The 23596-nt window shown below is 33.1% G+C and overlaps 1 protein-coding gene across 4 annotated transcripts in view; it reads left to right on the top strand.

Moving 5' to 3' along the window:
• The window catches only part of LOC128240740 (ophiophagus venom factor-like), an 89642-nt gene that overhangs the window by 11799 nt on the left and 54247 nt on the right, over window positions 1-23596 (top strand). For 3 of the 4 annotated variants that reach the window (XR_008262282.1, XM_052957553.1, XM_052957554.1), the window contains exons 3-15: window positions 3299-3368; window positions 5217-5423; window positions 5948-6021; window positions 12112-12276; window positions 12406-12448; window positions 14421-14508; window positions 17632-17719; window positions 18035-18256; window positions 19185-19382; window positions 19651-19743; window positions 20068-20133; window positions 21558-21743; window positions 22456-22605. Coding sequence is in view for 3 of the 4 variants with exons in the window: in XM_052957553.1 (XP_052813513.1) it covers window positions 3299-3368; window positions 5217-5423; window positions 5948-6021; window positions 12112-12276; window positions 12406-12448; window positions 14421-14508; window positions 17632-17719; window positions 18035-18256; window positions 19185-19382; window positions 19651-19743; window positions 20068-20133; window positions 21558-21743; window positions 22456-22605 (1650 nt within the window). In the remaining variant the exon portion in view is untranslated. The remainder of the gene's footprint in view (window positions 1-3298; window positions 3369-5216; window positions 5424-5947; window positions 6022-12111; window positions 12277-12405; window positions 12449-14420; window positions 14509-17631; window positions 17720-18034; window positions 18257-19184; window positions 19383-19650; window positions 19744-20067; window positions 20134-21557; window positions 21744-22455; window positions 22606-23596) is intronic. The other variant, XM_052957555.1, reaches the window with a different exon arrangement.

Genomic DNA, 23596 nt, shown 5'->3' with positions numbered 1-23596 from the left:
ACACCCTTATAGCCTATTCAACATACTCAATCAACACATTTCCGGCATACCAGTTTAAATTGATGGGATTCAATATCTATTTGAGAGCTGGCTTTAATTTCAAACAGTAAAAATATATCAATATGTTTGAAATAGTGAAAGATTGTTTTTATTGTTTATAAATGTCTATAAATCGCCACAAAGCATATATAATAAAAATGTTTTAAATTTTGCTATACCTATGCTTTACAATAGTAAAGCTGGCATTGTAAATGTCTTGTTAATTTTACATGAACAATATTGCTTTTTTAGTAATTCATATAGACTGTGTTTTAAGAACAATATGAGAAGAAAACATTGCTCGACCATATTCTATCTCAAGTCAAAACAGCTGTTAGGAAGAGTAAATTGCACAGCTACAAGCATGTTAAAAACTTCTAAAAAACATTGCAAAAACCGCCACTGTTTTTGTGCAGAACTGATGAGCTCGCATTTTTGATAATATGCAGGAGAAAAAGGGTTTTATTAACATGGCTTGTCGGGAGGGGAAACCCCTCCCAAACCCACCCCATTTACATAATTGATAACTTAAATGTCATTTTTTACTTTGTAGGAAAGAGTTTGTCTAAAACTGTCTTGATTTCAGCAACTGCTTTTTCCACATGCATTCCTTTAGCTGCAATACTTTTGGTCCTTTGGTCAAATATAGGAATGCTCAACCTGACAATTTCTCATCTAACAGATCTTGTATGGCAAACCCCTTTCATTTTTAAACCAAGTAATCATTTTTTTAATTCATACTTTTTCTGTCAGAAATATTTCCCAAAAACAGTTCACTGGCAAACTAATGCAACCAAATGGAGGTATTCCTTTCAAACTCAAATCCTATCAAAGTGTAGATGCCATCCCAGTTTTGATTTCTGTACACTCAATGATAACTCTGGTGTCAGAAACGGTTCTTTGAAAGTTATGGGCATTGTCTTATCAACCTGCTCTCTTGATGACCAGATATTCAAAGAACCTACGCGTGAATACAGACAATTTGCCCAAGTTGTAATAAGCATGCGGAATGTACCTATCGAAAGATTGAACCGTATTCCTATGTCACATTCATGTAGATCAACACGGACCCTTCACAGAAACAACAGAAACTGTTTTGCAGGAGACAGTTTAAAGTTTGGCCTTTTAGTTTGTTAAGCCACAACGTTCGCCATGGTTTACCAACCATGGACAGGAATTTTATATCAGCCAGTTTTATGGCAATCAGAAAAAAACAGATTTTGTTTGACTGCAAACAGATAGACATATCAGTTCAATCAAGAGGCAAACAATGCAAATCTTGACATGGTAGACAAAACCAAACCGTTTTTGTTATATTCAAATATGTTCATAAATGTTCTAATCATTTATGATACTTCTGATCCATTAAAGCTTTATTCTCACAGATTGACATATTCTTTCATAGAAATTGCCCAGAATTATCAAATTTATAGCATGTGACCGTTTGATATTTTTCATTCGATCTATATTCAGTACGATCAGCCAACTATCCAGCTGATTTTGATTTCAGCCTGCAACTTAGCTGCTTTCAATTGTCTGATTACGTACAATAAGAAACTGAATATGTATTACTTTAAAAGGTCAAAACCCTCAGAATATATATATTTGATTTTAATAACTCCTTGCTTCATTGGGTTAGTCAATAAAGGTATCATGGTAGGTAAAGTTGGGTTAATCCCTAAAACGGTCCCTTGCTTATTTTCATGGTCTTCCATTTGACCGTCAATTACAGATTTGTTTTAGTTTTGTACTTAGATATGTGTCAATTTTCATATTATAACATTAAAACACTGTCTTCCGAGCAAAAATTCGCGATTGGGTCAGATAATTTTTTTCTCAAAATAATATGTACTTGACCATGTTTTGATTAAAAAAACAACATGTAAAGGAATTATTTGTTATCCGAAAGATTGGTCCATTTTTTTTAGATATTAGGTTTTTGATTTGACATATTTATCTCCTTTGATTTTGTCTAAGTCTAGGGGCGGGTAATCGACCTACACCTAACCATTCGAAATGTAAATAAAAAACGGCCATCAAGTGTTTAACTTTAACTCCGTGTTTAGAATAAACTGAAGGCTGAAATAAAGTTATGAACCTGCTCCTAATTTTTAGTTGAGTAGAGAAAAATGCTTAAATTTTAAACAGTAAAATTCACGGTGTGTAATATAAAAATCAATATTTTTAAGTTAAACTTATAAGCTCATGTACGTATACATGAACTGCAACTTATTGGCGATCGGTGGTGGTCTGTGCGTAGTGTCAGTCTGAAAGATACGACGATACGATGTCATTTGTTTATACGGGGAAAAAGTTCACTGCACTTTATCATTTATTTTCTAGCACTGCTCCGTACCAAAAATGAAATACGACAATTTAACTGAGTAATAGTGCTTGATTCGATTTGGAATTTTGCCATTGAAAATGAAATGTAAATTGGAACTACATATTAGGAGAGTTTACCAATAAAATAACTTTCCTGGACAAAGAAAGATGAGAAATAGCAAAATACACTTCACTTTACCCTGTCAAATCGTGACCATTTCACGTCGATTCAATTTACCATGCACATGTAACGTTTGTTAAAAAATGAGTTTCTAATCGACGTAGGTACCCAAAGATGTGGAAAAGTGAGGAGGAGGCTCATAACTTTATTTCTTCTTCAAGTTTATTCTAAAAACGGAGAAATAGTTAAAAACGTACCTTTTCAGATCCAAGATGGCTGGTTTTTGTTTACATTTGTAAACCTAAAATTTGTGCACCTAACAATTCTTGATAAACATACCTATTTTTTTTTATATATAGTATGTGTGCAATATGCTGTTTGTGGAGGTTTGTGCTGTTCTTCTATGTTTCTTGTTTGTGTTTTTGTGTTCTATGTCTTTGGCGTTTGCCCAGTGTCACTAAACCGGGTTAACTTTTTGCTACTGAGCTTGTTTCTGTAGCTTTTTGCATAAATATTTATGTTTAGACCTTTTGCTACTGAGCTTGTTTCTGTAGTTTTTCACATAAGTATTGTAATTTTGCAAATAATTATGTTCAGATAAACATTATTCACAAGGACATATAATTATTATATCCTTTTTATAACACAAACAAATGACTGCAGAAGATATGTCTGCGTAATCTGATGTCATCTTTAACAAATTTTAGTTTGGCAACTATTATATTTTAATGACGTTTTTTAAGTAGGGCAATTTCGATGAGTCGTGCCAATGCAAACACACATTTTGTAATTATGGGAATATTGTTACTTCAGGTATGGTTATCCCTAGAAAATACAGAGGGCATGAAAATAGACTACCAAGACGTCACTGTTGCTTCAAAAGGTTTGTAGTGATGTGTTTTGTTCTGTATATTTTTGGTGAGATTGTGTTTTTTTTCCTTATCTGACTCATGTCGGGAATTGCATGATAATTCACACGTTATTAAACATTATTTACTCTTTCGTATTGTTAAATAGATTCCGACAATAAACAAACATGGACTTGACTTGTATTTCAGGTTTGTATTTCTATAAGATTTAAGTCATTTTCTAATTGTTTAGCATTTTCTTAGTTCGGAAGCTCACTGGTCATATGCAATGATACTTTATAGTGTCTTAATAAATTTATTGTCATTTATATTTATGTAAAAAACCTATATTATTATATATTATAAACAGCTTGTACATTTCTTTGAATTATGACAGTATACATTTCAGGATAGACTTGAACGATAAATACAGGGACAAGCCAAGACCCCAATATCACGAGCACAAATCAGTCAAATCGCACGTCTAAATCATACTAAATTACTTAAATTTGTTTATAATTTATAACGCCCGGTCACTCATAGAGTATTTTGATGAAAACTTTGGTCAATATTCACTAAAAACGTTATTCTACAACAAGAATGTTTCTGAGTGCAAATCATTGCGTTTTAACAATTTCTCATGCACATATTTTGCTCCAGAAATGTGTGTGTTCTAGTAGATTTGTTTTTAAAAAGAGTTGAAATATTTAAGACAATACTTTGTTGATACATTTATTTTACTGATTGTTCCAATGCGGTACCTTACACTCCTTGATAAACATACCTAGTTTTTTATACAGTATGTATGCACTGTATTGTTTGTGGAGTTGTTCGATGTTTCTAGTTTGTGATATTTTTCTTTTTTGTTGTGTTCTAAGTCTTTGGCGTTTAACCTGTGTCATTAAATGGGGTTTATGTTTAAACTGTTGGCTACTGAGCTTGGCTTTGTAGCTTTTAATATCAATATTGAAGTTGAGATTTGACTTAAGTATGTTTATGTCTTGTAACTTAATTGATATGATTAACATTGTTGATGATCATATACAATTAAAAGTAAATATTCACGACATGGGTGAAACATCCGCATAATTCGTTCGTATAATAACATAAGAGTTCGAAGTTAGGCAAAAGTTCTATGAATTCATAACACTTTGTCTAAGATTTTACAAACACATACAAAATAATTCTGATCTCCAGTACCACGAAAATGACATTATCATTGATTATGATAAATTCTATCATTGCCATATCTACCAGTTTCAATGCGTAAAGGATGAAAAGGTAAACTTAGTTATGCGAACGCAATCCGTTAAGTTTTGGGAACTTTGTGCAAATATATTGAGAACTTAAATTCATTTTTACACTCTTTTTACTCTTACAAAACAGGGCTAATCTGTAATGAGTTACACCATAAATGTCTTGCTTGAACTGATTTAACCGCATTTGTCGAAGTTAGACCGGAAAAGCCGAATTAAGGAATTAATTTCCTTGTGTTGTCTGATATATTTCTTGTATTTTTATCTTTGATTCGGGAATTTTGCCCATTGCTTGAATATTTGTCGAAATTCCCTTTACTGATAAAAAAAAATATTTTGGTAAAAAACTGTATTTATTTAACTCTGAATTTCATAAAATACCTTACAATTTGATTTGTATGAATAATTTCAAATGCCAAATTGATACGTTTGACATGTTTAAGAACATTATCTTCTAGAATCGGGTTTTTAAGGTAAGACGACTACATGACAGAGTCCACGATTAGATAGTTTGCAGTAATTTGGTCTTAAAATATGCCACTTGGGGCATTTTTGTACGGTAAGCGAATACATTGATTACTTAATTGCATGTAACTGGTTTTCCCAATTTTTGTTTTTCTATTACAGACAAGCCTGTAGAGCGAACTATGCGGTTATCAGCAAACCATATCAAAGCTTCAATAAGTGACGCGAATAAATGGAAACCAAAACATGCACAAGTAACTGCCATCTTTAACGATGGTACAAATTACACAGAGGAACTTACCATTGTATACAACACGGGTTTTCTCATTGTTCAAACTGACAAACCATTGTATACCCCAAACGAAGGAGGTAAGAAAACCTTTTTGAATATACATATGTGTTTTTTGTTTATTTCGAAGTATTGTCCGTCTAATTATGATACATAGAGAGTATATTTTTATTGAAATTTATTTCAAGAGCACCCTTGTGATCTTTAAGGCCCTGATCATTTTTCATGCCTTGGATGCACCAAAACTTAACGTTTTAGTCAAAGGATCAACTCCCAAGAAGTTTGCTAGTCTGACATATGTCCGGTGATTTGGGATTTTGCGTGAACAATAAGCCCAGACGCCAAAGCTTTCACCAATATCATAATTAAAGGCGACATAAATCCACCATTACACACCACTCACTTGAGATTTTAATCGCTTTAATGGCGCCAAACTTCATACTTTCCGGAGTAAAGTATATTTTTGACCATTGATATAAACATGTGTCTATAAGCCTCACCGAAAAATATGTTGATACTTTTATATAAACTAGAAAACCCTATAAGTTGTTGCTTTGTTTCCAATATCGATAAATATATCTGCTTCTCTTTACGATACTTGTAGTTAGTGTGAGGGTGCTATCGCTAGACGAAGGCCTTAGAATATCGACAAAAAAGCCGGTCATTATCGACATTATGGTAAGACACTTGAATTTTGTTTTTGCAAAGGAAGTTTAGAAATCTCGTTAAATAAATGATGTGTTGAATTACAAATTATTTAATATTAAGAGGGAGGGAGGTCGGGTGAGGGAGGGAGGAAGGGAATGAATGGGGGAGGGAAAGAGAGAGAGAGAGAGAGAGAGAGAGAGAGAGAGAGAGAGAGAGAGAGAGAGAATATTACATTAGGACTAAAAATACATTTGGTTCGGGTTACACGACCCTACCTTCCAAATTGGCGCCGACCCTACCGATTTTATAGTCAGCATGTAAAAAGCAACTGAAAAACTAAAAAACAACTTTTGAATATATAGTTTAAAACTTTGAATGCTTTATACAGAAGATTTCTGTAACATCATTTTCCAATGATGAAAGTGACAGTCCGATGTAAAGCCCAATAAAAAGGCCTTAGTGTGTTTTAAAGTGCATAACATCTAACATCTTACTCTAAAATATACATAAAATGTGACGAAAAAGTCAAATCACATCGCCTGAAGTAAAGCAAAACTCGATCAACCAAATATTAAAATTTAAACGTTTTGGACTGTGAGGGAAAAAAAGGATTTGCTCCTCCACTCCTCCGCCCCTACGGGGCAATTTTGAAGACCATGATTTTATGAAAGTGTATCATATTATAAACAATTTAAGACATGTGTACGCCTTAGCCGTTGAGGCGTTTTGAAACTACAAGACTGTAAAGTTCGTTACCAAATAATGTTCAACTTTCAAATTAGCTTTCACTTCTAAAATACTACCGTTTTATTAAAGAAAAAATATAGAAAACTGGTTTAATTCAATAATAGATGACGTTATTAAACATATGAATAGTTTTTCAGCTAAAAAAAAATAGATGTTTCATGGCTCAGTATACTGTAATTCACTTCAAAACTTGCAATATTTTATGACGAAAATCAAGTAAAAATAATCTGCATCGATTTGTTGAGAAACTTTAATTAGACATTAAACTCACGACAGTGAGATGAATGAGGCATAGTATATGATTTCAAGCTCCCTCCCGTTTCCCTCACATATATGTATTGCATTAAGAAAACTGTAAAGTCTTCTTATGGTTGGTAAGAAACACAGACGGACTGATATACACACCTTATTTATTTCATTTCTTTATATCCATTTTTATTTATATACATGGAGAAAACTGACGGCTGTAAGACTATGTACAGATTAAAACGCTACAAAAATAATGCTCCTACCTAGCCACTGAGAAACCAGTCTTGATTTTCTTTTCCTTTTTTAAATTAAATATTACAACTGTTATTATATTATCCTGCCACTTAGTTTCACACCTCGGCCATGCTTTATCCACGTGCAACGAACAACTGAGGCGCTATCAATGGTCACTTAAACTTATCAGCTCGGGCACCGAAGGTAACTTGAACTAGTATATTATTTCAAGCTCCCTCCCGTGTCCCTCACATATAAGTATTGCATTAAGAAAACTGTCATCTTCTTTGTAGTTGCCTATATAATACAATGCTAAATAAAATGTTTGTATATTCGACCATCATTGTATACTTTCCAATACTCACCAGAAATTCTTCTGGTCGAACATAAATATGTAAAAATGTATACAATAACTAACTCAGAAAACAGGGCATATGCCCTCATCAGAAGATTTGAAAATTGCAAGCTTTTTCGGATTATCTAATGAAAACATTTTCCCTGTGATTGCTCGTATGAACAAACCTTGAATTTGTGGTGATAGGAAAACGTTTTTTCAACGTCAATAGACCTAAATCATTGGCTCTATCACCTGAATGATATATACATGTAAAATAGGCTCTATCCCTGAGCAATAAAAGTTGAATTATTACGTCTTTTTCTATCGAAATCAAATAGGTCAAATGCCTACAAAGTGAACCTAACTTATCGTACATTAACAGAACAGCCTGCTTGTGGATAAAATCGTTAGAAGCCTGTTCTATAGTTAAGCTTTAATATGTTTTAGCACACTTAATGAAACGGCGTTTCCTTTTGACGTTTCAGGTTTCCATTCGGTAGGTTTCCCGGCATCCCGAAGTATGGCCCTTATTTTTCATTATAACTTATCGGCCGATTTAGCTGCCATGATTACAATACACGTACATTTCTGTTTACCATGAACTCCCCCCCCCCAAAAAAAAAAACAAAAAAAAAAAAAAAACAACAACAAAAAACCCCCACACACACGAAATTTTCATTCTTCGTTGTGTAACAGTGTTCGTCCTTTTGCCTCCTTGTATACCATAAAATTCCTAACGTCAAGCGGTGTTACATTGGTTAAACGTTTACCAGTTTTTAAACGAAACAGGAAATTCTCAAAGTCGCTTTCAAGGTTTGTTTTTTTGTTTCGAATATTTCGAGGATGGGCAATGCCATCTAATTGATTGATTCGGGAATTAATTGCCTGTAACATATTGATGTCGATTTGTTCAATAACTTGAATTATTTATGTCCCATTCAATGCCACAATATGGACAAAATCGTATGTTATTTGGAAGGTTATGGTTAAGCTTGCACTCAAAACCAATGTAGATTAATGTATATCATCCAAGACTTAACTCCTCAAAGAACGAAGATGCATTTACAATACTGCAATTCATAATTATAATGTTTGTTCGTATTTCAAAAAGTACACTTAAAATAATTAAAACTTTCACATTTATATTACGTACATCATCAGAAAAGTATGTTGCCTGTTAATACATATTTAACAACTAATGCCTACAGTGAGCATTTGTTGTCATTTAGCAATCCTATCTATACAGTGATCCTACACACATGCAAATTACTAACATTATTCAGAAGAACTATCACTTATTCTGATGAAAATGCATATAGAATACGTTACTTTGTAAAAATACGTAACAAACAATTTCTAAAGTAAACAGGACATGATTTAATGACTTCACACTATTCACATCACAACTCGAATTTGTGATGCAGGATTTAATTGCAAAAGCAAACTGAATAACTTTTAAATCTCAAGATTTATGACAAAAAATACTTATCTGTATATTTAATACTTTACTTCAAATTTCAATTACATGACTTGAAACTTTGACTGGATAAGCCACTACACAACACACATAATGGTTAATGGACTAGAAATATTCATTACATTCTTAAACGGGAATACGTTCGATTGCATCTGTCAATTGTTGTTTACGTAACCACTGTTAACAAAAATATCATTAACGGTGCGCCTGGACTATAAAATTATAAATGTACACAATATGTTGAAAAACTCAGTCTAGACATTTGCTGTCCATCCTTAAAAATGTGTTCCTTTATATATACTTAACTTGCATAACATTAATACAATGCGACATTTGTTAACATTATATGTCATATGCATGAAAAATTGTTATGCTCTTAAATCATACCAATTTTGCATAATTGACATGAACAAATGACTACACATGTTTAAAATCATGCATTAGTAATTAGAAAAAAAAAAAAAACATTCTGCAATCTTCAATGAAGTCAAGTGACCTCATTTAATGTTTGTAGTAATACTTTTAACCGATTTGCTAATAATATCGCAACATCCTGAAGATTCATCTTCAAATACGATGTTAGTCATATCATCAAGCTCCACTTCGTTATCGTCTTTTTCGAGTCACTGTAATTTACTTTTTCCCTAGTACACACACTTTTAAAATGTCTTGTTAAACAATGTTACCACATGTCCACACGTTTACGATACTACTCGACCCATTTATCCAACAACTTTATTCTATATCTCCAAGTCGTATTGGGTAAGTGTTGCCAGACGTACATTTGATAGGTAATCCGGTGTTCATGCATTTAAGAGATGCTCTACAACTCATGTTTATACTATATACAAGAACAAAGGTTCGTTTTTGCAGAATGTTTCATATCTCATTTTTTAACCTGTGAATATTTTGGTTCACCATTTAGCAGACAAAGCGTTCGATTCCTTTAAGAAGGTGACCAAGTTGAAACAGTGAACATATACGGAATTGGTATTTGATTTAGTCCTTTTCTAGGATTAAAGAGATGCCATTATTGTATCACACCTTTTGAATGACTCTTATTACTGAACAAATATCTTCAACCAGCCCCTTGAATGTATCAGGTATTCATGGTGTGCTTTGAAGGGTTGCATTGCCGTCAAATATATATATTTGATAGTTTATTAAAGTCTTATCAATACAACATATATACACCACATAATAAATATACCTTAAAACATCCATTGCCACTCAGTATAAGTTATAAGGAACTACGAAATATAATACTATACATTACTTATACAACATGTAAAATTGATACATATACACAGCACAAAGTATTGCAAACATATTGGACACCATATATCCATTTACAAATGTAAGAAACTAGAAACCAATGTTAATCTTGTTTAAAAATTTAGTTAAATCAAACAAAATGAAATACTGAAAAAAATGAACGCGCACAATCATACTTAAGAAATGGGTGTTAAAATCGATTATCACCCCGGTCAGACCGTTGATAAACTAATTAGCATTTATTTCTAGCTATACGTAAAATAAACAATTATTTAACTTTGAAAATTACAACATTACTTACACAATAAAAACGTTCCATAAGTCTTAACAACATGTATAAGACAACTTAACTGTATCGGACATACTTTGAAATAATGGATTAATTGTGTTCGCCTTTTGCTAACAATGGCATTCGTATATTATTATACAACCTACAATAGAATATCACTTGGATTTCTGATTCAACAGAGTTGCAAAAAGGGCAAATATCATTTAGGGCAAGTTTTTATATGAACGTACCAATCATTGACATACGCTGACATCATTTTATCATATAAATGGCTAACAACCGGGGATTTTGGTACATTGTCATTCCTATTAGTATATATATCTAAGTCAAGGGTAAACATTTTTTCATTTACATAATAAAAACCAAGATTTGTATGTACTACATGCCTTGGCGTTTGCCAAAAGTGCTATTCGTTTATTGATACGAGACACAGGTGTATTACACAACCTAGACCAATATATGTGCAACATCCTCACATGATTTTAAAAGGCACTCTATCAGTATTTTCTAAGGACTATGAAAGAAGGGAAAAGTGCAGTTTTGTTCACAATTTGATTGCTAATGAACTCTTCCATAGCTGCCTGGCCCCTTCCATTAGCACAATTTAAAAATCTACTTTATCTTACACAATTTATTTTTCCACTTATTTATCATTTTATTTTTATGTTTGTAAATTGCAATTTAATGATTTTTTTACGCTGTATTGAGTATGAATTAAAACTATCTATTTTATGTACCATCTTACAATTTTTCTTGAACAAATACAGATGTGTTTATATTATTGTGTGTAAACATTCAATTGTTTGCAACTCTATTTGGTCCAACCAAACTTCTACATAAAAGTTTTAATATTAAAAACTTTTGTTTAAGTAACGTAATCATTGTTACGAAAGTTTTATGAATGGTTCAAATTAGAAAAAAGACCAGAATATAAAGTGATTAATTTGTGTGAAATGTATTCATAATTTTGCAGCACCAATCGTTATTTTTTTTAAATTACTAAAGTAACGTAACGTAACGTAAATTACACACGTGTTAGCTACATAATCATAAAAAAGTTGAGGAATTTTTGATGAAATCGACCTATAAGTATTAAAACTATGGCATACCTCATTCATCAAGCAAAAAAACATGACTTTTTTTGTATGAACACTGTATGTAACATACAGTTATAATAAAACATTTCAACAGTAACGTAATGCACACCAATTCGAGCGGTTTAAATTATTTGATAACCTCCATAGAACTTAAAAACGATGATTTATCAAGTTTTTATCTCATAAAAGATCATTATACATGGTAGAAATAGTACGGATAAAACTTGAAATATAAATTCTTAGGGCAATGTAGTTTAAATATCCATTTCTCACTTAAGCCCCTTTCCTAATAGCGGCAACATATTTCATTTTGTGCGGTTTTGCTTAAGCTTTGGGAAAATCACAACCTTCTGGGTGGGAAGAGGATCATTTTGCAGCTACATGTCTATTTCTGTATGTATTTTTTTCTACACAGGATCCAAGTCACACGACAGCGATTGACAGAGCTAACATAACGGAACACACATTTGGGTTTTACAAATACAAGTTCACATTGCCCGAATACGCCGAAAATGGGGAATGGACCATAAAAGCGTCGTATGATTCGACATTGGATGCTTCCATAAGTGACACACAACTGGTACGTGGGGACGCTTCTCATCGTTTATCTTTTCGTTAAGTTGCACTGATCTGAAGTAATAAGCTTTCTTTCGTTTTGTCTGAAGTATGCTCCCAACATTAAATACAGCAACAAATATTCCCATTTCAGTTTGAAACGACTGCGGTAGTCCAGTTTGAAGTTCGGGAATACGGTAAGTTTGTTGTCAGCCCTATAACGTCAGTTAATCGGAATATTTATTTACATAGTAAAATAAGAAAGAATACACGTTTGATGTGTTCATATGTTATGTTTTACATGGTCTCTCATGCAAATGAAGCATTATAATTATGTGGCTGCTTCATTTATTGTGATGTTAAAAACAGATCGATATCTCTGAATAAACAAAATACCACCGATACATATATGCTTTTAGTCGGAGAACGAACTCGGGACTCCGTGCCAGAATGACACTGCTTACAGCTTTCATTTCGGGCATCGAAACCGAGATTCCTTGCCTGCATGTAATTAGCTCCATGCGTTCAGTCCGGGATCGAGTGCGTAACTCATTGCCAGCAAGTCACTGGCATTATGCTTTCAGTCTTTGGTTCGACTCACTGCCAGCTTGTCATAGGTTCTATGTTTAAAATGCGGGAATTGAGTCCGGGTCTCCTGCTTACATTTTGCTGACTTTTTGCTTTAAGTACGATGATAGAACACGGGACTCCAGGCAGGCATGTCACTGGCTATAAGCTTACGATCCGGGGATCGAACCTTTGATAATTGCCAGCATGTCACTGGCTCTAAGTTTTCAGTCCGGGGATCGAACCCGGAACCAACTACCAGCATGTCACTGCCTCTTTGCCGTTAGCCCGAGATCCAACCCGGAACTCACTGTCTGTATGTCTTTGCCTCTTTGTGGTCACGCAGGACTCCCTAGGATATCAGGTGTTCTACCAACTGATATAATCGGCCAGGATATCTGAAATCAAATAAATGAACTTTTTGAGCCGATGCTGAATTTCAAGACCCAACTGAACGTCTCTGGACTCCCTATAAATCTCGTAAATTACATGCGTTGGAGCACTAGCCAGTAGCCACGGCCACTCGACGGAAGCCTAATTTCACTGGCTCCAAAAAGTATACGGTTAGTCTAAGGATCGAGACGGGTGCTTATCGGTGCGGATACCCCACATATTCAGTCCTTATTGTAAAAAAACGTGTGTTTTTCCGATTTATATGAACATATTTCTTGTTCTGCTATGACAGGGTCCGTTACAAGAAAAGACAGATTGAATATTAACCTTACCTGAAGGTCCTTCCACAATGCAAAAGTGGGTGGGAAAGGCCAAAAATCAAAATAATTGAAAAGATCGTATTTAACTACGTTTTAATGAACATTTTCAGGAGTAGAACAAAAATCCTTTGCACCATATTTTGTGGTAATAGGAAGGTGAGGAAATTTTACGAAAGAAGATTGATCAGTTTTTGGTTAAAAAAGCATAAGCATTTTCTTCGGAAAAAGTGTGTTGACAATATCAAAATGCTCTAATGTTCAAAATCAACAATGTCTTGCGGTTCTTGATGATATCTTTTCAAGTAAGAAGATATTTAAAAAAAAATAACGCAAAAACGTGAATTTAATTTATTTCCTGGTTACAAAAATCAAATATCTTTCTCAAAATACCTGCAATCACCACAATGCCACAATGCATCGTTGATTGGGTAGTCCGGACTATTTTGACACAAAAACATAGACATTTTGTATAAAAACTTTTCCACCAAAATGTAAACTGATAAAATCTGATTACATAAAAGTTGCTCAACTCTTCATTAAACTTACACATGTTGCTATGTATTATGCTTGCAAAGTATTGTACTTCAAAACTATTTTTTTAACATTTACGTTTTGGTCCTTAAAACTATCCTTTGCACTGTGGAAGGCCCTTGAATATATGCAAATATATAACATAAATCGCGTATAATTTCTTATAAATATGTATGTTTATATAAAAAAAAAACTATTTTGAATTCTCGTATTCCACGTGAAATTGGTGTATTAGATAGTCAGATGTACTCAGAAAACACGGTCCTGAAACATAACCTGATTTTCAATAAAATATGATTGAAATAATCGTGTGTTGTTAGTAAATTAAGACACGCAATGTATTTATTATCTATTACAGTTGTGCCAACATTTGATGTAAATATATCCCCGAGCTTACCATACATACTCCCAGACACCAAGGAAATTAATATTTCTGTTAGTGCTATGTAAGTATAACATTTAGTAGTTTCATTCAAAAACGGATATATTTTGACTAATCAATATATCGTTTGCCCAACTTTAACCAAACGAAAGGCTTTAATACAATTTGGCAGCAGTTTTTGTTTTACAGAAATGACGAGTTTATTCTGATTTATTTAAGCTTGATTGTTACAATACGATCACCCTCGAGTTTGTTTCATGGCAAAAATCAGTACTATGTCCCGTTTTGAAAGGCTAAGAGAAAGAACCCTTGGTGGGGATCAAACCCATTACCTCTTGGGCGCACAAATATCCAATTGACATCTTTCGCCCTCGAATTTATTAAATGAGTAATGGTAAGTTCAGTTTGAATTGACACTCGCAAAAAAACCCAGCAAATATTTTCAATAATTGTAACAATCAAACGTAAGAAAGACTGTTTTGTTTCTGTATACTATTTTTTCCTGGGATTCCTTTCTCTTGCCGCACCAGAATAAATCATATAAAAGATACATGATGATTTTTGATAAATCATGCGTCTATTTTTGACAATATTCTACTTAAACCTTTGCACAAAGAAAAACCTTAAGTAAGTAAGATATTTTTTTATCTTTTCCCATTTGTGGTTTGTTTCTTAAATCTTTGGGGCCGTTTCATTATAGGTCTTTGTCGATTTTTGGCGCAAATTGAATTATCTTATCGCCATTGTTTCATTAGCTTACTACAAGTTTGTCTGAATTGAACTTTATCGAACAATGAAAATGAAAACGAAGATAAGGAAATAAAACAACACCAGCAACAAACAAAGCGATGTGTTGTCATTTGCCACGTTTATATAAATTTAAAATAATTTGAGTCACGACTCCATCCTTTTGAAACGGCCCCTGGAAACAAATTACAAGTAATATACTATCACAAGATTTAAACATAAGCATAAGAGTTTCGTCCTAGCATCGATAACTTCAACAAAGGGATGGGATTAGCCTCTGTGTAAGTGTACATAAAGAGCCAAAAGTCGTTTGAAGGACCAAACTATTAACTATTTTAAAAAAGATCATTTTTATTTAGTTTTGATGTTCAATATTAAGCAAGCATAACATTTATCCGTTGCAAAAAACACATGTGGTTATGGGACTTGGAGTTGAGCAAATTTTACGAATATTTTTTTTTTATCATATTTTTAATTAAATAAGTAATTATACTTTTCCGGAAATGTCTTTACACACAATTGTTATGTTGTGTCAAAATAGTCAGCATTGCCCAATCATCAATGTCATGAGGCGTTGTGATGATATTAAAAAAAAATAATTGAATTTTTGTAACCAGATAACGAAATAAAATGACTATTTTTATTAAATTTATTTTTGACAATATATCATCAAACACTTACCATACGTTTTTTATTAGGTATTCTAAAGCCTTTTGATATTGTCGACATTCTTTGAGGAAAAATGCCAGTGCCTTTTTGTCCGAAATCGGATAAGTATTCATTCGTAAAATTTGTCCAAAACATCAAAATATGTTACAAATGATATATGTTTTATTCACTTAAATATTTGTTACTCAAAACTGAATACAACATGAACTTTTGAAGCGTTTTTATTTTTGGCCATTTCTATCCACGTTTGTCCTGTGGAAGGTCATTAAGGTACGTGATGTTTGAACATAAAATTCGCCCTTTGGTCTATCGAGCGTATAAAGTATACGTGGATAAATACTTAGGTCACTAAAATTGAAGGTTATCGTTTAAAATCTAGCAATTCAACCAAATGTTTTTTTGGCAGCCTACAGCTCTCGCAGTAAACCTATGACTGAAAAACTTCTGAAACAGGGTGTCAGATACCATAAACTAAGGAAAACTTTCTCAAAATATTTTTATAGTCAATATAATATTATTATAATTAAGTACAAAAGTAGTCTTAAATCGCTGATTGCTAACAGTATTGCTCATCCAGATTTTTATGGTGATTTAAAACCCCCCACAATACTCTTAAACTTAAAATGTTCCAAGCAACCAGTTTGGCAGATAGACTCAATGAATTGATTGGATCTTATTTAAGCCTTGACTATAAAGGCAATACTTTGAAGAGTATTTGCCTTCTTGTTTTTGATAATGAATTCCTCATTACAAATATAAAGTTGAATATGGTGCCCTCACATAACTGAGCATTCAGTGCTTTGAATGTATTAAATGTTGCTGACTTTCGTTATCTTTAAAAATGTTTTACATTCGTTTGCCTCCCTCTAAATATTTATGGTTATCATTTAAGCAAATATATATTGTATTTTTAATCTTAATAATGTTTTATTTGTTTGTTCCAAGATAAAGTACAATGATGCTTTTCATTATGAAACTCAATGAACACACAGTTTAAACCTTTTAGTGTGTACTGTTCATTATAATAACTGAATCATATCTTTGAAAAGTGTTGGTACTAGGTACTCTGAATTTTATTCCTTTGTCTGCAGATAGAGTCGGGATTCCTAATCATATAAGAACTTGGGGTTTACCTATTAGTTTATTATTATTTGTTTCCTAAAGTCGATTCATACTTAAGATTTACCATTGACGTTTTAACTTTATTCGGCATTGTTGTGATAAGAGTGAAGCTGTTTAACCCCCAGAATATTTACATAAAACTGACCGTTCCAAGGTGGAACCTAACACTCCCTAATAAACATACCTAGGTTTTCATATAGTATATATGCACTGTGTTGTTTTTGGAGTTTTGTGCTGTTGTTCCATGTTTCTGGTTTGTGATTGTTTGCTTTTGTATTCTATATATATGCGAAAAGCTACAGAAACAAGCTCAGTAGCAAAAACTTTAAACATAAACCCGGTTTCATGGCAGTGGGTAAACGCCAAAGACATATAACATAAAATCACAAACAAGAAACATGTTTTTGGCATTTACACTTTGCCATTAAACGGGGTTTATGTTTTAACTTTCGTCTACTAAGCTTGTTTCTGTAGTTGTTCATGTAAATACTTGATATTCTCAAGAATTTAAACAAAAGCTTATATAAGTTTTGAAATATTGAAGAAAACTTTCCCAACTGTATTTGTATTTAGTAAGTCATATTACAAACGTAATCCATTCACCTTTTAAAAGCTATTTACATACATCCGACTGTATGTTTTGAAACAGGTATGTATATGGAAAACCTGTTGAGGGATTTGCGATCTTAACTGTCAACACTGAAGCGAATAACGAAACAACAATAAAAGATCGAGAGGTATTAATGTATTAGTTTTACTGCCCTTTGTAATCATACAATGCCTTAAGTCTTTTTCTAATTTGAGGGTAGGTTGAGTATCACACTGGTCATTTGATAAACTATCATAATACATTTAAAATAATACTATCTTGGATATTTATTTTCCTTGAATGTAAGTAATATACTAATCATTTATTTTAAAAGCACTTGTTCTTTTTTAGTCTTGCTAAGTTAAAAGATCACTTCAAATGATTTACAATTACTGGCCCAGGATACTCAGTTGCATAGCCTGTCGATTTGAGACTTGTGAAGATGTGTTTGCTCTCTTTTCAGTTGGTGAAAGGATTTGCCTCATTTCCTTTGGATATCAGTAAATTGGCAAGTCCGTTTCCTGAAGGATCAAGGCTTCGCCTTAAAGCTCAGGTTACGGAAGATGTCACTGGGAAATCGGAAGCAGATACCACCGACGCTCTTATGTTTGTTGAATGTCCATTAAAAATAGAGTTTTCAAAGTCAAGATTGACATACATAGTCGGCCGAAACTACTACCTTCTTGTAAGTTTAGTTTTAGATTGATTTCCTTGTTTTAAGTCACACAAAGTTAACCAACAAGCGGTATTTTAGCAATCCAGTTTTCACATAAAATAACGGAACTCATTTTTTATACGCATTTATTCTACACATCAACTAGTCGATCTGTCAATCTGTCAATCCAATTTAACATAACAGAACGTTATAGAACTCAAACTTATGGAATTGTAGGAACGGTTATTTGAAATTACCCAAATACAATAATCAAGACACATACATAATACATAATACCAATCAAAATTATGCATTAAACATAACAAAAAGAGGTTTACAAAATCTTTTCATGACATTCAAAAATACTTTACAGTTACAAAAGATGCTCTTGAATTTTCTAGCCATCAACAAATTGCCTTAGTTATTTTGTCATTATTTTATGTTAATTGTTTTCATTTATAAAAAGCAAAAATGTAGCAAAACATAGCTTACTATACAAGGGTACGTTTTCAGATTTTATGTAATAAAATCAACACCCATTTATGTCTATTCACTCGCCTCTTACCTACGCTCCCAAAGCCTTCGCTGCCTTCATCCAACCAACGCCCGTAAGAGGTTCATGGAAATAATATTGTATATTTTTTATACGTATCTTGCATATCCCGATGATGATTAAAACGATGGGTAAAATTATTTTCTGCTATTATTCTTGAATCATATGAACCCTACTTGATAGCAACATACAAAGCTTAACAAAATACTAGCATACTCCTAGCCTCATTGCACTCATTTTACATGTGCTCTCGATGTCCGCCCGACCCTTAATGCGTAAATGTGCAAGTTCTCCTCGTACTTATTTCTATGGTAATCTATTTCTCAAATATACATGTACGCGTACACGTTTTGCTACATCTCTTTTATCAACCAAATTATTGCTACATTACGCCTGATGTTACAGATTGACGTTTTCTGGATTGATGGCACTAAAGCCAAGAATCAGGAGATAACAATTGAATACAACAATACAAAAGTTAGCGGCACGACAGATGACAGTGGATCACTTGCATGTATAATTCCAATGAATGGGACCGAGGAATACTATCACTATTACTATTACTATTACTATTACTATTACTATGGATCTCTTGAGATAATGGTTAGTTGTTTTCACTTATGGCTGCAGCGTTTATTAAAAATACAAAAATCAAATTACAATAAAAAGTAACAAAAAGCTGTTTTATTTGTGCTGGCAGAGGTCTGCGTTTAAAATTGTCAAATTATAGAAATGTGATATATCAGGTACAAAACCGTCTATATTTTGTTTACCAAAAAAAAACAACAACACTTGATCACCAGTTGATTAAATATACATGTCAACACATAAGTGTATATATGAATACAGTTTATATATTGACGTTTTGTAGGCATATGCAACGAAATATACCAGAAAGGACTTCCATCTTACCATATATCCTATTGGGTATCGCCAGCACATTTTCCTCGAAAAAATATTAAAGGTACTACATAAATCCTTTTAATTTTTCTGTATACATTACAGGAGCCATTTATCAAAGAGCGAATCTTACGATTTATTTACGGAAGCTATTAAAATTGTATTTTTGTGCGATACGACTGAGTATTTATAAACAAACAACAACACTAGTTGATTGGTGGAATTCTACTCAACTTTCCTTTACCTAGTTTATAGCATTGAGAAAGGTTATACTCATTGTTATTTTAATGTTAGCTACTGCCATAGATTGTCTTTTTTAGATATCCAAATGATTGCTCTTCCAATAATAGATCTTCTATACGCTCTTTAATTGTTTTGTTCTGAACAGGAAGGTAAGGATGTCCTGCGACTGAATAAAGACATTAAAAACAACAAGGCAGGGGCCATCATAGCGGTAAGTTCGAGTCGAATGTACAGGCCATCTCCGAATGAATAATCTTAAAAGTCGTATTGGACAGGCTGTTTAATTCGGTTCATACTAACATGATATGGTTCGTACAAAGCGTGTATTGTAGCTATGGGATATATAGACTTGTCTATTTATCCGTGATAATTATAATATGTGTGGCCCATTTGCATAAATGTTTCATCCATCTTTGCGTAAATTGAAGTTATCTCAGTGTCACAGTTTCATATTTTGGTGCGAATTAATTTATAACAAGTATTAAAAATTGTCGCCACGTTGAACAGACATTGCGATTACAACGGGTTCAAATACCTAGTGAGTTCTTACTTAGTTTTCATTGACCGTACCGGGGCGATTACTTAAACATTTATCAATGCCTATATTTAAATTGTATGTTTTTGTTTGTCGTGTAGCATTGTGCTCCTTTGTTTGGCCGTTTTATGTATACCATTCAATAGGATTTCGGTATTGTTAAAGGCAACTGGGGATTTTGTTGTAGTGTTTGTGTTTTTTAAGGGAGAAAATCAAAGTTTTGTCTTTTAAACGTCTGTAGGGATTTAAGATCATTTCATATTGCAAAAAAATACAGTGACGAGACAAGTAGTCAATCATTTCAAAATAAACATTGTAAAGAGGCGCAAAGCAAGGGCCTCGACCACAATGAGACACACACGTATGAACAACACGTTCATAAGATTAAGTTACAATTACCGTACACAGGCTCGAATTTACTGTTTCGTAACAAGGTGCCAAATATTGTGCACATTAGTGAGGAGAGTTTAATTTAAACGGGATGTTTTTATTGAACGGTAAGAGCTCTCACTAAAAGTTACCATTCTGAAATGAAAAGTAATGAAAAAACAAAAATTGTACAATAACTTTAGGAATCGGGATTCCGGTGATTTAAGTTGATATTGCTCTGAAACTTATTGGTGACATCCAACCATTACTATGCACAGTTGCAGTAAATCAAAATACTTTCTTGTTGCCTTTTAATGATGCATGCTAGAACGGGCGCAAAATGAACAGCGCTGTTGTTCCAACATGCAGTGTTTCTATTATATGGCTTTATATCAGTTAAAAAAGAATATGCGATTGGCACGAATGTGCCCACATAAAAAAACAAAATATTATAAGTATTATATATATACTATATCAAGTTTTTATACCTTCAGAGATCGCAAAATATGTCATTCCACGTCCGATTTCAGGTCAAATGAAGGATATATGTATAAGCTGCAATAACGTTTCTATTGTTATAGATCGGTCATTTATTTAACGTATTAGTAATCAGCAAACAATGCCCTTTGAAGTGATATCAAAAAAACAAAGGGCCACAAGGCATCAACATTTCATTTGCTCTTTTTATTTACTCATAATAATCCATTACAATATGTAGCCTTGTTTTGCAGATGGTCGAGCGAGGAAGATTGATTAAACATTGGTTCTCAGACCGGGCAAATTTCGAAGAAACAATATCTACTGAAACTGTAGTAGATGGTGCTAGGATATTCGCTTTTGCAATTGATTCAGATTCAAAGATGTATGCTGATTCCATAGCGATTGAAGTTGGTAACATGTGCAAACAAGGAAAAAAGGTAGGAATCAACCAAGCCGCAATGCTAGTCCAATGATGATGTATTACTTAAACGCTTGCTACTATAAACGTTCTCACATAACATTTTAGATGAACTGTTCATAATAATACCATATTCCCGATTGTGTGATAAACTAATGCAATGCTTGTAATTTTTCTTCAACATAATCAGGGTGAGGAATCACATGACTTCAATGGGGTTTTCACATCGGTCACCGTAGATCAAAAATGATGCAAGCATACAAATAAATGAAGTTAATTTCGTAATAGCTTTTTGGAAAGAAAATATATGAAAATATTTCTTGCCCTTTAAAAGACTATGCTATTTTCTGCTTCCACGCGTGTGAACTATTTTAGATTTCCTTTTAATTTACAGATGCAAGTCTTGGCCAAAATTTCGACTTGACGGAATTTTGTAGAACAATGCAACGCTGTATGCACCGTGATTCTTTGTTTTGTATGACCCGTGGTGACCCATGTGAGAACCCCATTGAAGTCACTTGATTCCTTACCCTGAAAATGTTCCATGCAATGCTTCACAGACGCATATTGATTTTTTTGTCCGGAATCGACTTCCTCAGCGTCGTCGCCGGCAATATACTTTTGTCACGAGCAATTCCTTTCGAGTGTCTTGTATAAACGTCTGTAAACTTGTTATGTACATTTTTCACGGTCATTACTTATGGCATTCTGTGTTATTGCTATTTACACAGATAACCTTAAGCCCCGCCAAGAGTGAGATATACCCTGGCGATTCGACTGATCTCAGTATAACAGGTCCTGCTGCTACTACAATAGCTCTCAACGTCATGGACAAAGCGCTTCTACTCTTAAGTGATAAAAACGTTTTGAAACAAGAAATGGTAAGTATACATGCATACACGAGGTGAATAATAAAACGTGGACTTTCTACGTAACCTGAACAAAATTCGTTTAAACCAATATGTCCCCATACTCATGTAAAAACCTTATGTTTGATGTTGAAATACTAAATGTGTTCTTCGAGAAAAAGAACGAATAGCCAATCCACTTTTCATTATAGGGACTCGTTCACGTTCAAAATGTTGTTTTCCTATATTCCGCGAAAATCTGCTTTAAATATACTTAAACTTTCTATACTTTTTATTTAATTGACTTTAATAACCCACACAGTTATTAACAACCATCTTACATTTTGGTTTCATTTCATCCTTAATATCTTTTATGGCCCCCTGATTGACTTAGGAACTTAGGTTAAAGTTAAATAGAAAATAATGCCCGGTTTAATATTTAGAAAAGATGGGATTTTCACGTAATACTTATACATTCTTTATTCAATTTTCTTAATTTATTACACAGTTGTTAACGGCTATTACACAATTAGGTTACATAATTCCATATTATCCTGAATATAATTTAAGGTCATTGACCGACTTCAAACGATCGGTTAAAGTTTTTTGGCAACTTTGTGTTTTAACTCAATTCTCAAATACTGTTCATTCAATGACCTTCATATATTACACATTAGCCATCACACAATTAGGGTATTTAACTCCATGTTAACCCTCAATACGAATTAATGCCCTTGATTGACTTTTTGTCCGTTCTTTTTTACTCTTCATTGCTTTTGACATGCACATAAAAAAAAAATAACCAGATTTTAACAAAGTGAAACCGGTAGTAAGAATGACGTATGTCACTCTATCCTAAATAGAAAAATGGTTGCTACTGAATAATTTTAGTTAAGGTTGACATTTTGCGACCAAGCTTGGTATATAGATCGAGACCTTTCATGGGATTGTGTTTTGACAAACCGATAATTATGTTCAAGGTCAAGATCATTGTTACCAAAAAAGAAAAATGGTTAGCACTTAA

This window comes from Mya arenaria, chromosome 7 (genome assembly GCF_026914265.1).
Source record: "Mya arenaria isolate MELC-2E11 chromosome 7, ASM2691426v1".
NCBI classification, from domain to species: Eukaryota; Metazoa; Mollusca; class Bivalvia; order Myida; family Myidae; genus Mya; species Mya arenaria.
Note: the sequence above shows the minus strand (reverse complement) of the source record. Positions and strands in the feature narration are given on the sequence as shown.